General features: G+C 37.8%; 1 protein-coding gene across 1 annotated transcript in view; it reads left to right on the top strand.

Moving 5' to 3' along the window:
- The window catches only part of LOC140227697 (SANT and BTB domain regulator of class switch recombination-like), a 53,357-nt gene that overhangs the window by 8,432 nt on the left and 28,925 nt on the right, over positions 1 to 16,000 (top strand). Inside the window, exons 7-18 of the mRNA XM_072308111.1 lie at positions 381 to 575; positions 1,348 to 1,406; positions 2,847 to 2,941; positions 3,623 to 3,688; positions 4,131 to 4,196; positions 5,728 to 5,793; positions 7,857 to 7,901; positions 8,629 to 8,752; positions 9,334 to 9,492; positions 12,805 to 12,953; positions 14,279 to 14,402; positions 15,161 to 15,251. Coding sequence (XP_072164212.1) covers positions 381 to 575; positions 1,348 to 1,406; positions 2,847 to 2,941; positions 3,623 to 3,688; positions 4,131 to 4,196; positions 5,728 to 5,793; positions 7,857 to 7,901; positions 8,629 to 8,752; positions 9,334 to 9,492; positions 12,805 to 12,953; positions 14,279 to 14,402; positions 15,161 to 15,251 — 1,239 coding nt within the window. The remainder of the gene's footprint in view (positions 1 to 380; positions 576 to 1,347; positions 1,407 to 2,846; positions 2,942 to 3,622; positions 3,689 to 4,130; positions 4,197 to 5,727; positions 5,794 to 7,856; positions 7,902 to 8,628; positions 8,753 to 9,333; positions 9,493 to 12,804; positions 12,954 to 14,278; positions 14,403 to 15,160; positions 15,252 to 16,000) is intronic.

The raw sequence follows: 16,000 nt of genomic DNA, 5'->3' as shown, positions 1-16,000 counted from the left end.
GACAATGGATGTCAGAGATTTTACCAATATTCTCAATAATGGAGTATTCCCTCAGTAATGATTCTCTTTGCTCATTTTCTTAAGCCTTAAAACCTGTTAACTGATGAAAATGCTTTCCAGCAGTTGTATCTTCACTGACACGTGAATACGAGTCAAGCTTAAAACTACTGCATCATTCTAAGTAACATACACTTGCAGAGCTCATTTGCAGAATGATGGTATATGTTTAGATTTCAGACTAGCAGTACCACATTCAAAGAAACTTATAACTTGCCACCATGATTTCTCTCTTGATAGATACAGAATTGGCATTGATGCTTCAAGTGTCACAGCATTAGCGTTATCAATCTTTCACTGGTTGTTGTTGTTTTCCCCAAAAGTCAAGCGAGACTTCAATTGCCCCCGGGACCTGCTGGTCAGAGAGATGAAATACTTCGCCGAATACCTGTCACTGGAGGCCCAGCGATGGGAGGAGGTAGACATTTCTGTCCACTGCGACGTCCAGATATTTGAGTGGCTGATGCGCTACGTCCACCGCCACATACCAGAGAGGCAAGCCAGCGTGCCCAAGTTGGGTGAGTACTGGGACACAGTGTCTTTATTCGTTATCATACATGTGTGAAGCTTCACTGTAGCCTTGTACAGTTAAATGAATGCATGCAATTTAGATATGTACCACTTTCTTAGACATGCTATGATCCGTGGGCAAACTGTGATTACATAAAACTATAATTTGATCCTTACAAATATGTATAGGTAGTGTCAGAATTGTTGTGATAATATGTGTTAAATATACTCTAGAATGTTTCAGGTATAATGTACAAAGGGTTTACATTATATTCTGGCTTTGATTTGTTCAATGAAATATCATTTCATATCTACTCGTGGTCATGGTTATGGTTTTAGTTACCAAGTATTGAATGAATAAGTGAGAAGTGTAACATGGACAGAGTAGGCGTGGTTCCAACCCAGGTTTGTGGCATGATTAAGTAATCTTGAAACTCAAACAGAAATGCCAAATACTTTATGCAAAGTGGACTTTTAATGAATCGAGAGCTTTCATCGTCTGATTATCACAAGGAAATAATAGATTTAATGACAAAACTCTTTTCAGCAATATTGTAGCCTTGATTTTGGAAGTCTACTTGCAGCACACATCTTTTGATATTGTATGCAAACTGACACAGAGACAGTAGCTTTGACTATCTAAAACTTTGTGGGATGTATTACATTCAAGCTTTTACCAAAATGTCTTTTTTATTTCAGTGGTTATACCGGTAAACTGTGATCATATTTGCTGGCTACTTTGTATTATAATAAATGTCTTTTTTTTTTCTTGTATTCCAGAGGCCAGCAATGTCATATCCATTCTCATCTCATCAGACTTTCTCAAGATGGATGCACTGGTAAGCTTTCCAGCATTTAGATTTTAAAAATCATGATAATAACAACAACAACAACAACAACAACAACAACAACAACAACAACAACAACAACAACAACAACAATAATAATAATAATAATAATAATAATAATAATAATAATAATAATAATAATAATAATAATAATAATAATAATAATGATAATGATAATGATAATAATAATGATAATAATAATAATAATGATAATAAAGAACAAAAGATATTAAATCATTGAACTGTACATAACTTGAATGCATCTTTTGTCTAATTTTTGTCTACTGCATGGGGTCGCTGTCCTAATCAAGTGTTTCTGCTAGAATGAGGGGTCTGGCAGGGGTTACCACTCATTTCTCTAATTCATGTGGGTGATATGACTTTGTACCTGCCAAACTGTCATCAACTATACCAGCTACTCATGTGAGTCTGGTTTGGTGGGTGGTTTGGAGATATGAACATACCGACCATCTCTTCCAATGTAACTTGTCACAAAGTACCTTGGTAAGCTTTCCATTTTCATTCCAAGGAGCAGATCATATCTGATTTGATTCCTTTATGAAGACTGCCTTGCCCAACCTGGGAAAGAAAACCACTGAGCTTTACTGACTTCATAGAGAGGGGTGACATGCTATGACATTGGTAACACTAACGATGGACAGAAATATCATGTATTTTGTAGCATCGGGTTTTCTATTTTGTATGTGTCTATCAAGTTGACACAGTGGTAGAGTCTTCTACTAGATTCTTCTTGTGGGATTATTTTTTCATGCTCAGAACTGCAATAAAGCCATCAAAAGTTGTGTAGATTAAATCTTTCAAAAGTGTGTTAACATATGACATGAAGATGTCATGGAAAGCGCATAGAAGGTTGTGATCCTTCAAAGTTACATGAAGACACACCATTTTCACAGTGGAAATCAGTATATGGTCTGACACAAGATGAATATTTACCATATTATACAATATGGTGTATTAATGTAAAGAAACTGTTGTGTGATCCAGTGATTCATTCAAGTAACTGCCATGCCCTATGATCTCTTGTGAGAGATTGATATTTTTTTTTTGTCACCTGAAAATAGTAGCACAGTGCATAAGAAGAGAAAGGAGATGATTATTACAACACAGTGAAGTGAATTCAACCATCATAAGGTATATTTTCATTCTCAAATTTATGATTGAATTCACCCATCATAATGTATGTTTTCATTCTCAAAATTTTGATAACACACTTTTCTGCCTGTATAACTGAACTTTCTTCCATCAGATAGCCAGATTCATGAATTTGTCATGATTCTGGAAATAATTTCATGTACTGCAAGGTGTGGTGATTCGTTTTGGCTTGTAGTCTTTTTTGCAAGCTCTATGTAACAGTTGTTTTACAAAAGCTATACAAACTTGTGCCATATGTTGTGTCTTTTATTTCTAAAGGTGACAGAGTGTGTTCAGTTCTGCCATAAACACATGTCGGCAATTGTGTCCACCCCGTGCAACATGAACTGTATCAATGACAAGTTGGTTACAAGGTAAGAAAGATACTTTGTCTGATTTGTGTGGGATTTTTGTTTGTTTGTTTGTTTGCTTGCTTACTTGCTTGCATTCAAGGGAATTGAACATTCATGATTGGGAGATCAAGGTGCTATACTTTCAGTGAGACTTCCAAAAGCCCCACAAGGCCAATACATGATGTGTACACTGACACTGACAATATGCACTTTGCCCCGTGCTGCAGTATTGGAACCAGGTACTAGCTTCAATGCTAGCTTTGGCAGTGTACTGTCAGTATCATGGGCTTGTGTTAGCCAATCCAGTAGAAAGAGCTATGTCGTACAAGGGAAACTTGTTACTAGAAGGACCTAAAAATCATGACAATTACCTTGGTGTCTCAGGTTTCTCATTATCATCATGGTACAAAAACAAAGAAGTATGAAGAGTTTAGACCTTTTAGATCACCTTGTAAGAGGGTTTACTGGTAGGTTTATCGATCCTCTTATAGAGAGAATCTTCTGTGATGTGATTCAGAGTGCACTTGTAAAATCAAGTTTTTACCACTTTTGCTGGAGTGTTGATTATACAGTCAGTCCTTCCAAGCAATTGTTTGATGTTCCTGGAAATCAGGGGGGAAAAATTATTGCTTCTATGTGAATCATCCCGGCACTGTTCCTGTTTTTGTCTCCTTTATTTGCCTGACTTCAATCCTCCCCCAGGATCGCCAGTCTCTTCACCGAAGTGGAGGCAGATGAAGTCAAGGACAAGAAGGATAAATTCAAGAGGTGAATATTAGCACACTGATTCCTAGCTTTTCACATTTGGCACAGTGCTTGTGGTTGCCACCATTTCTCAGCTTGTGCTGGTGGCTTTGCAGGGATTAACCCTTTGAGGACGGACTGATTTTGCTACATCACGCATTTCCCATAGACATCTGCCCGAGCATACTTGGGACTCGTCCTCAACAGGTTAATCATTATCGTATTCATTAATTTTACAGACTTGACTGTCATCCTGAATTTATTTGTGTGTGCTTCTTTCACATATGAGATGTCCATTGAATGATAAATCTGAAAGATAGTGGTGTTACCTTTTTTAAGTTCAAAGGTTTAACATTTCAGAGAGTGTTACTCTTAGTGGATTTTGATGAAAAGAGAGAATTCAAAGTTATGATGACATTTTTGCATGACATTATGATGAATGATTGTGTTCCATTTTCCTTTGCAGCAAATTGTTCATCAAAAAGATTGAGCAACTCTTTGATCCTTCCAATGTGTCTGCAACAATGTACAAGTAAGTTCAGCTGAAATGCTGCTATGCTTTGGCTTCTTATCATTCTGGTAGAATTTTAACCATACTTGCTCTTTAATATGACACATTTCATATATGTCTTTGTAGTTGAGAGTAATATACTGCAAAAAAAGAAAAAAAAAAAAATGTAATTTGTTCATTTTCCCTCACAACTGTGTAACATTCAAAGAGCCACTTCCAATTTGAGCACTTTATGACAGGTTTTATCAAGATTTTTTTTTTCCAAAGTTTGTTTCCACAATTCACATGTTGCTTCATTTAACCCTAAAAGGGCCGGAATCCGCGGAATCCGCCCCCCCCCCCTCGACGTTTCGCGCTATAATTCTGCCTCATCGCGAGGCTTCTTGACTTTCTTTGTTCAAGTCTCGCGCAACTTTTGAGACCAAATTTGCAACGTCCGCGCATACTTTTGCGAAGCCACGCCCATTTTTGTAACGGAATGTCGCTCCAAAACGGGCACAATTTTGTGATTTTGTGTACATTTCCTATGGAAAACAGTGCTCTGTCATGAAAGGCATAAAAACCTGATTATTTTTACAATTAATCACTTTCATTGATTAATTTTGTGCTAATTATGGTAGAAAAGTGGTCAGTGACAATTTCCAATGAAAAAACAAAGAAAAAACAAAAGTTGAAAAACAAAGAAATACATAAGAAATTCTGAAAACAATAAAATACATAAGAATTGAAATGAGTTTTGGAAGTTTTTGTGATGTACAATTGTTGAATATGCTGAAACAGATTTACAGATCAAAAATTAGACTCTCAATGCTTTTAATTAAGCTAAAATATCACCTTGAGCTTAATTTGCATAATTAATTAATTAAAATTAGAAATTGATTGTTTCAAAAAATCTTATAACACAGTCTTGTAGATTATGACGCGGGTTTTACGCATGCAAAATTTCATCGCGATCGCACCACCGATGGCCGAGATCTCAGAATAAAGAAATAAATGCATTATAATGAACAGTACAATACATGAGAAACTGAATTTTAGCCTTGAAACTAGGAATTGAAGAGCTTGCCATTTGTTTGCATGAAATTCTTGGTAATTCTTTTTCAATGCTATGTTATGTTCTGTAGGGTTATTTTTTATTGAAGATCAAAAGAAGTTAAAAGTAGGAATGTTTAACTGTGATTTCACGTGAAACTATGAAATATTTTGCATCGTGAATAATTGTATTGACCTAGGATATTGTTATTTGGGTGTAGATTTTTTTTTTTCTGTAATGTAGTGGTGTCTGATTTCATTGCCCAGTGAATCACAAATATCTTACATCTACTGATGAAAGCTGCATCTACTATGATGCTGTTTTACTATCTTGATGTTGATTACCCTCTGTATCTTTAGATTTTGCAGATATTCATTTCCTAATTCATGTTAGTGTAATTGCTGTTCTTACACTGTGCCATTTTTTATCTTATATACTTCTCTTACAGTATAGTATTTTTACAAAGTGATTGATCTCAACTCTAATTTAGTGTGACTCATTGCCAATCACTCTCCTCAGATGCCAGCACTGTAAGAGACTGCTTACCAGAGAATCACAGAGCTTGCTAAAGTGTCTTCCAAGCAGGTATGTACTTACATATCCCACAAAAGTATGTTTGAACAATGAGATTACTATCATTGGGAACATGTGATTGAGAGATGTTTTCTCTCAACAACCATTCGGAAGTACTATCACATGTGTGATATACTTCTTCATTGGCACTTTCTATCATACCCGTGATTGCAATCTATAAAGGTATCGCTCGCATCTATAAGCCACGTCCAAGTCAGGTACAGGTAGATGCCAGTGTCACACGTCTGTGCTCGTCACACAATTTTACTTTATTGCAATAACAATTTTACGAGTTTACTTGACTTTCAATAGTGCATCTCAATGTGTGTCCAACTGGTATTCCAAATTGTACTCTTCATAGTCATTATTGATGTCAGTGCTTGCAATTTGGCACACGCTAAGAAGTGTGTATTCTTAAGTCTTTTGGGGCGAACAGGTTTATCTGGACATTTTTGTTGTAACAGTAGTAATTATACCCCCGCCAAACGAAGTTTGAAGGGGGTATATAGGAATCAGCGGACGGTCGGTCGGGGCGGTTGGTCGGGCGGTCGGTCCGTTGCAAATCTTGCGTCGCGAACTACTTCCTCAGTTTTCAACCGATTCCCATAAAACTTGGCACAGATGTGTGCCTTGGGTTGTAGATGTGCAAGACGTATTTTTTGACAGTACCCAAAAGTACGTTGCCATGGTAACGGCATATTATGGGCAAAAATGGGTACAAATCTTGCGTCGCGAACTACTTCCTCAGTTTTCAACCGATTCCCATAAAACTTGGCACAGATGTGTGCCTTGGGTTGTAGATGTGCAAGACGTATTTTTTGACAGTACCCAAAATTACGTTGCCATGGTAACGGCATATTATGGGCAAAAATGGGTACAAATCTTGCGTCGCGAACTCCTCCCACAGTTTTTGATCAATTTTTATGAAATTAGGTACAGATGTTCATCTGAATATGTTAATGTGCAAGACACATATTCCCGCAGTGGCAAAAAGTGCGTTGCCATGGTAACGGCATGTTATTGGTAAAATATAGGGCAAAATGCTTCATGGCAAAACTGCTTCATCAGTGTCCTTCCAATTCTCATGGAATTCATATTGAATGTTCTTGACAGTGACAAAAAGTATGTTGCCATGGTAACAGCTCACATATTATGAGCCAAAATGATGGAAAATTTTGTGTTGCAAACTACTTCCTCAGTTTTTGCCCAATTTCCTTGAAACTTGGTACAGATGTGTGCCTTTGGTTGTAGATGTGCAAAACGCATTTTTCGACAGTACCCGAAAGTACGTTGCCATGGTAACGGCATATTAATGGCAGAAGATCAAGGAAAAATCTTGCGTCGCGAACTACTTCCTCAGTTTTCGACCGATTCCCATAAAACTTGGCACGGATGTGTGCCTTGGGTTGTAGATGTGCAAGACGTATTTTTTGACAGTACCCAAAAGTACGTTGCCATGGTAACGGCATATTATGGGCAAAAATGGGTACAAATCTTGCGTCGCGAACTACTTCCTCAGTTTTCAACCGATTCCCATAAAACTTGGCACAGATGTGTTCCTTGGGTTGTAGATGTGCAAGACGCATTTTTCGACAGCACCCGAAAGTATGTTGCCATGGTAACGGCATATTAATGGCAGAAGATCAAGGAAAGATCTTGCGGATTTAACTACTTCCTCAGTTTTTTGACCAAAGCTTATCAAATGTTGTTTTGACCAAAGCTTATGAAATGTTGTTTGGCGGGGGTATAACCAGTCGCTGTAGCGACATTTCTAGTTTATTTCTGTTGCATTTTGTGTATATCTGTCTATAAGTATGAAGTATTTGAAAGTCCAGACAAAGCTAAAACTGCCTGTTGTAAGCAGTGAACATAAAATTTATTATGAATATCAATATGAAACGTATATATGTGCAAGTGAGAGATGTGTGTTTTAGGAAGGTAGGAAAAGAATAGTATTTGGCTGTATAGATTATTATGTAGTTTTGCTAGTTCTGTCATTATTGAGCAGACTTATGAGTATACCCTCCAGCGCCATGCTGATGAATGAATACCAATTATCATGATTATTTGACCAGGCTCAGCATTGACCGCACGGGGAGGCTGGTGTATCACCATCAAAGGTAAGCAGAAGGCAGTATGGTGGTGGATAACAACATACCTTCTATGTCTTTATTTACGATACACTAAACACAGGACAGAATGATATAGAATGTTAGTTACAGATTTATGAGGGCTATGCCATGTACCCTTTCACAAGATAAAATGAATGATTGTCTGTTTTTAAATCCATATGTATCATTCTGTAATGAAGAAAGTTCTTTTAAACTCTCAAGAATACTGTAAAACGAGGAATGTTCATGTGCATTTTAATTTTGCGAATTTCGCGAGAGCCAAGATTCGTAGATTAAAATGCATATGAAAGTTCTTGTTTACACTATACGCATTGAATGCTAAGAGGCAACTCGCGAAAACTTCATGCTGCAAAAAAGGCCGTCGGCACCAATTTGCGAAAATTTCATGCCGTGAAAATATCATGTTTTACAGTAGTTTTAAATGTTTATGTATTTAATTTCTTATCTTTCAAACAAATTATGTTATTCTTCCTACAGCAAGGATGCTGCCTGAATTTGGGATGGACTATGAGAAAGAAAAATACAAATTGACATATTTTGACTCAGTGTTTCATGTAAGGATGTCATATACTTGCTAATTTGCTGACAGAAATTTGCCACGTGAATTTTTGGGGTTTTTTTTTAACACAAAGATGGCTCATTGTGGTGTTGATTGGTTACAATGTCTTGGTTTTCCACTTTTCCTCCATGTCTGTCTGTGTGTGTGGATGTTTAGGATGACCTCATGGGATGTGAATGACTATCTCATCTCACTTCACACTGAACTCAAATCCTGGAGAGATGTCTACTGGAGGCTGTGGGGACAAGTCAATGTTCTTAAGTGTTCCAGATGCAAACAGGTCAGATATCATATCTTTGTCATCAGTAAAACATCTCTGCAATACGTCTCTCTCTCAGTAAAAGGTCTCTCTCTGCCTGAGAATATGCTGGGGGCATTGTTTAGTGTTGTAACAGAGCAATCAAGAACAAAGGCTTGTCATTTTTCTTAGAGATAGAGAGTATGTGTGTGAATTCATGAATGTTCATCGGTTTGCAGATTTAAATGACTGTCTTATTGAGATTTTACAGCAGAAATATCTATTCCTGACATAAGAGTTAAGTACAAATTCACAACTTTGTGTTTCCAAGTTAAATGTTAAAAAGGCAAATGAGCATTTATTTTTGTCCCCCATCAAAGATGTTTACAGTTACATCTGCCACAAAGTGTTGAAGAAACTGTCAAAGTGATTGTTATCTCCACACCCTGTACCAATCTGGACATTGTTTTAACCTATTCCTTATGGGAACCTAGTATACCAGGTTCCCATTGCATCAACTTATGCATAAAAGAATCTTGTTTGGGGGCATTGAAGGCGCTTGGAGAATTGCGGGAGGAACCATGGCAGTGACAGATCGGTACCTCTTTACACTGTCAATGCAGGTATTCCAGTGCTCTGAGCTGGGCCAGTGCCGGCTGCACCCCAAGACTCCCGTCTTTGTGAAGTCTGCTGACCAGGGCAGCCTGAAGGCGACAGTGGTTGGTTCCTACCCATGCTGTGACCAGCCTGCTTACCGTTTTGACCCCCTGGAGCAGTCCACAGTGAGTAGCTCATTCTGTAAAAGCTGTTGTTTTCGCATAGAGATATTTTCACGAATGAGGAGGTCACAGACATTTCTGTGAGATTTTGTTTTAGCAGTTTGACACCAAGGCTATTGTACCTACACTATATGCCTGCCTGTTCATTCCACAAATTTAATTCTATCAAGATTTCTATGACAAATTTGCTCTCAGCCAATCAGATGCAAGGATTTCAGTAGCTTAAAACAACTGTCATAACTTGTTATTGATAACAAGTTTTATGAAACGGGGCCCAGGTGGCAGTATTTACATACGTTGTTAAATTTGTAGCCCAACAGTCATTTGTGAAATTTGCAAAGATTGAACCTTCAAGAAAATAACAGTGTTTACGGTACACATTTCCCTCAAAGAACCTCAGAGCTTAACCCTAACTAGGCCGGGGGGGGGGGCCTCCGAGGCCCCCCCCCCCTCGACGTTTCGCGCGATGTATCGCTATCGCGAGAAGCTATCGCCGCGACGTTTCATGACTTTTTATGCCTCCGCCACGAAGTGGTGCCGGAGGCATTATGTTTTCGGGTTGTCCGTCCATCCGTCCGTCCGTCCGTCCGTCCGTCCTTCCGTCCGTCCGTCCGTCCGTCCTTCCGTCCATCCGTCCTTCCGTCCGTCCGTAATGAATTTTGTGGACAAGGTAACTATCGAAACCTGTTGAGGTATCCTAATGAAACTTGGCATGTATGTGTATTAGGGGGTGAAGTTGTGCCTATCAACTTTTGGGTGCACATGCTCAAGGTCAAAGGTCAAAAGGTCAAGGTCAAATACATAAAATTTCACTATTTCCACCATATCTATTGAATACCTGAAGATATTTTCTTGAAACTTAGTGTATACATGTTTTACCCAATTAAGATTCTCTGGTGAAAGTTTGGGTCATGAGGTCAAAGGTCAAAGGTCAAAAGGTCAGGGTCAAATACATAAAATTTCACTATTTCCACCATATCTATTGAATGCCTAAAGAGATTTTTTTGAAACTTAGTGTATACATGTATTACCCAATTAAGATTCTCTTGTGAAAGTTTGGGTCATGAGGTAAAAGGTCAAAGGTCAAAAGGTCAAGTAAAAATTATTAAAACTTCTTTTTTTTCTCCGTACCTTGGAAAATTGTTCAAGGTATCTTCATGGAACATAGTATATACATGTACTGACTGGAAGTGATTATCTAGAGAATGTAGGGTTCATGGGGTCAAAGGTCAAGTGCAAGACTTCAAAATTTTACTATTACCCTCATATTTATGCAATGCCAGCAGGTTTATTTTTTTACACTTGGTGTATGCGTGTGTAACCTAATAGAAATTCTCTGGAAAGTTTTTTTTTTTCTCTTTTTGCCTCAAAGGTCAAAAGGTCAAAGATCAAGTTAAAGTGTTGAACTAACTTTTTCCTCCATATCTCGGAAGTGGCTCAAGTTACCTTGAAACTTAGTACATATTATGCATGTTCTACCTGAAAGTAATTATCTTATGAATTTAGGGTCAAGGGCCAGATGAAAATGGTAACAATTTCTATTCAATTCAGAAATTGCACTTTTTCTCCACACCTGTACCTTGAAAATTACTCAATGCCTAAATGTATGAATGGGTCAAAGTCAAGTTAAAGTCCTTAAATCCCTAGATACATGCTCTCCTATTCATCCAATTAAACCTACGTCAAGGAAGGTGAACATTCAACACATTTGTGACAAACTTGTCTTTCCATTATTTTGCCAATTTTGTGAAAATGTAATCACACAGTGTCCATATGTACTATCTAGACCTATTGGGAAAATCATGCATTATGGTGGAGGCATACCAGTCGCCAAAGCGACATTTCTAGTTTCTTTCGAGTCTCCCGCATCTTTTGACACCAAATTTGCGATGCCCGTGTGCGCGGTTCCGAAGTTGCGCATAAATATGCACGTGCATGTCAGACCAAAAATTGCTCGAAAATGTGAATTTGTGTACAATTTAAATGCAAACTGTGGTTACAGACAAATTTCATAAAAGCATGATTATTTTGGGGTTATATTGATTAAAATCAATTAATAACGCATTTTCTTGTTCGGAACAATGTCACAGACAAATTTCATCGAAAAAACAATGAAAAACATAAAGTCGAAAAAACAAGGAAATACATAAATTCAAAAAACAATAAAATACTTAGGAAATTTTTTCTGATTGCGGAATTTTTTTCTCTTACATTTGCTAAGGACACTGAAAAGAATATTTACACAAAAAATGTGCCTGTTTTGAGCTTTATTTAGTGATTTATACCAAATTGTCTGATTTCACGCATCATTATGCATAAGTTAGCATAATTTAGTGTAAATGATAATTTTTGAAAAAATTAACTTCATGGTACTGTAGATTACATCATAGGCAATGCGCGTGCCAATTTTCGTCGCGATCGCGCAGTCGACGGCCGAGATCCGGAGGGGGGGCCTGGGAGGCCCCCCCCCCCCGGCTCTATCATCTACCTGAATAGCCCGGCCTAGTTAGGGTTAAAATGATCTTCAGGAAGTTGTCATAATTTTGCAGTCTGGTAGACCCAGTTTATATCACATACAATGTTTGTCTTTGACTTTGATTTGTCTGATTGAGGAAGGAAACACGGAATACTTTGGCAGTTTTGTTGTGGCAAATTGAATCAACCCTGATAGGAAAATGCCTTTTATTTCTGGAGGTCTTTATATAAATTTAATATGATAATGTTTTTACTGTTCCCAGGCAGTTTGTTTTCTATAATGAGGGCAAGCGAGGAAATTAGAAATGAGGAGTGTAACTTTATGAGAGTTTCAAAACTATTCCTTGTTTCCATTCTTGTATATTAGTACTCACACCCCTATGCACATACTTTACCAGTGTGAATGTTTGTTACTGTAAAACAAGACATTTTTTTGTACATGAAACTTTCGCATAGTTTGCAAGGAGCCAAGAATAGTGAAAGTTAAACGCACATGAAGGTTTTTATCTATGCTAAACACATTGAATGCTTGTCGCCAGTTCGCAAAAGTTTTATGCTGCAAAAAAAAAAAAGCCATCTGTTTCAATTGGCAGATGTTTCTGGTTTCAGAGTACCGTAAAAGTGGAAATTTTCGTGATGTGGAAATTTTCACGCCTTTCGCACAACCAGAAACTAGTGCAAAAATAAAAGCATGTGAATGTTTTTGCATATCTTATGTTCTAGTAAGGAATATCCTGATTCTGCGGGATTAGAAACATGCAAAACTCATCTTACCCGTCCTAGTTTGAAAATATCCACTTTTAGAGTAACTGTATTTCTCCTGCCCACCCGACTCTCCAGGGCTGTGAAAGCAAGGACCACCTGGTGACGTTCTCGGGTCTGGACAAGTCGGATCCATCCAGACACAGCCAGGAGACCAGGATCCTTGAGACACTCTTGGAGAGAAGAGATGTCATCTGTGCTCCGTCCTTACAGCCAATCAGTGAGAAGTCAGTCAAAAATCTCTTTACAGGATTTCTCTCTGTTTTAGCATTTATGATATGAGTCATACAGTTGGAAATACTCTGTATAAAGGCTTACAAATGAAAGCACTTGTATGTATTTGGGGGGGGGGGGGTTATACTATACTATAAAAGCAGAAGTTTTCATGGTTTATTAATTTTTGTGTATTTCACACTACTTTTGCACAGCGTGAATTCTATAGCCTATGAAAATATCTCCACAATTTTCTCAGCACATTTTGAGCAGGTGGAATCGTGAGCTTCATCAATGATGCAAGTGTGCAAGTGTGTATGCATGTGCCCTTGTAGTATTAACTTGAGAATATGTGTGTATGTAGTAGTTTGTGTGCAGGCCGTACATTCGAATGGATCGGGCAACACATCAGATTTCATGCAGGGAAATGTGAAATCTTTTCTGTGAACTGGATTAAAACATACAAGTATCAAGCAATTGTGCAAAATGATTCAAGAATCCACAACATGTTTGGAGCTGTTCAGGGCAAAAGATGAATCTTGTGAAAAGATTGATGTTTACATTATTTTGTTAGCAAGGTGACATCCACACACACACATATGCCCACCCACACCACACAAAACACCTGCTTGTCACAAAGAAATAGTAGGACTGATAATGATTTCGTTTCAACACAGACTGGAAACATGAAGGATAAGATTATGATGTAGTCAGTGTTCTCAGGTTGTTCTATAAATTATTTTATGTCACATCCTAAGGGCTGCATGACATTCTAATTGCCATGTAAATAAGTGACAACATTCAGAAAACAAAAAGTTACCAGTGACTCAACTGTGTTCTCAAACCTACTTGAATTGGGCTAGAAAGTTTTTGTCCTTTAATTTCAGCTCATTTACTGTGATCTAGTGTTTAAAAGTAAAGGCTAAGGTAGCACCAGAGAGCATTTAGAACCCAAGAGCTCCCAGGGTCTGAGCCCTAATGAGCCAGAAGTACAAAAGACTTTGCTCACATAGATTCAAGCATGCTATGCATCAAGAACTTTTCTCATGCAGCATGCTAAAATTCAAAGTTGTGGACCACCCTAATTCATCTCTAATCTCTGTAATTGGTATAATGCTGCATTTACATTAAAAGGATCTACAGATTGTAGCAGGTAGAAACTTACTCTTACTTGTGATGGAAATTAGCATACTAGTACTTCTGGTACTATTCCTCTCTGTTTAAGATTCTTCCTTTTTGAGGAAAATGACTGTGAAATATTGTTGATGTTTGATTTTATTACACATGTATATATACCTATATCAGCCAAACCTTTCATACCCTCACATTTCTCGTACAGATGGTCTGATGCCAACATCTTCAGTGCTGACGAAGCTCTTAGTGGCATCATTGATGAAGGACTTGGGGTCAAGGGTCAACTGCACAATATTTTTCCTGATGACACCATGCCATTTGCAAAACATGTGAGTGCCAACACATTATTTGAAAATTTGCAGCAAAATGAAGTTACATTCATTGTTTTATTCAAATTTTTCTTTGTTGCTTTTTACAAGTGTTGATTTGCATGACTGATATGAATATCATTCATATTTACAAGTGTCTTCATCTTATATCTTCCTTCTCCCCCCCCCCCCCCCCCCTTTGTTACAAGAAAACCCAAGGACAAAGCCACTGGATTGATTGAATTCTTGCATTGAGTTGTTTTTACTGCAACTGATTGACAAACTGCCATATAGACATGTAAAGAAACACTGAATTGATCAGTGTTTTAGTAGGAACAGTGACAAAAGAAACTGTAGGCATACATAATCGAGCAGGATTGGAGCCTACAACATCCTGATCACTGAATCATAGACTTTTCAGGGCCTGGACTCATAGACTAGAGGCACAAGAGTTTTTGCCTACATGATCGGGTCATAGGTTCAAATCCTGCTAGAGTATATATTCCAATGATTTCTTTTGCCATGGCTACTGCTGAAGCACTGATCAATTGAGCGCTTCTTTACATCAATGCAGGACAATTTGTCAACCAGTTGCAATAAAACAACTGAAGTCATCATGCCATCCATGACCTGTCTGCTTTTAATCCAGCTATAATCCAGTGATGCATAATCATCTACAGTTACAACTCATATGCTGCATAAAAATTACAACATTCACATGTATAAGCCTTGACATGCCTGGGCTATCATAAATACTTGCCCCTTCTTTCGTGGTATAGATTGATGTTCAGCCAGAGCCAATGGCATCCTCCACTGATGACTGGGACAGTTCAGATGATGAAGTGGGAGATGATGAGGAGCAGGTCAAAGGTTAGCAGAGTAGTCTTATGTTCAGCTGTTTTGTTACATATCTGAAGCTGCAGTGACAAACATTTATTCAGTGTGATTATATCCCGGCAAGCACTCCTTTTCATTGGGCTCCTTTGTTCCACTTTTTATCTCAGTATCTATTTATTATCTACCAACTCAGTGAAATGTTATTTTGCAAAAGTGTGTCTGCTTGCTTTTATTGTTATTGTTGTACTCTATAGTATATTGTGTCCAAGTGTTCTATATTATGCATATCATCATTACATTACTTTGAACAAATAGATTATGAATAGAATGATTATTTTATAGCATGGTTATAGTTGTAGCACATGTCTTTGTAACCCTTCATTTACACAACGTGTAAATTCTGTTTCGTACCATCAAGACATCCATAACTGTGTGTTTTGAAATAAAAGATTACATGCATGTATAGAAGTTATTTATCTGTTTATTTGTATAATTGTGAATGTCATTGTCTTAGAAATGAGATGTACGAGTGAGTGGCAAGGAGATTCAATGTCTGAACTTTGTTCCCAAACAATCATCCCATTGTCCAAAGAGTACTTGAAATCCATGATTGGATGGCCTGAGGCTTGAGGCCTAGTGATTTCTCCCCTGTCATCTGGATTGCCAGTCCTAAACAGGTCTAATTCATCAGTCATTTCAGAGTGATTGAAATGTCCATGGAGTGGTTCCTTCTTTGGAATCAGTACTCATCCTAGCGAAGGGTTCTTCATAGTTGACCACAA

Source organism: Diadema setosum, chromosome 4, assembly GCF_964275005.1.
Source record: "Diadema setosum chromosome 4, eeDiaSeto1, whole genome shotgun sequence".
In the NCBI taxonomy this organism is placed as follows: Eukaryota; Metazoa; Echinodermata; class Echinoidea; order Diadematoida; family Diadematidae; genus Diadema; species Diadema setosum.
Note: the sequence above shows the minus strand (reverse complement) of the source record. Positions and strands in the feature narration are given on the sequence as shown.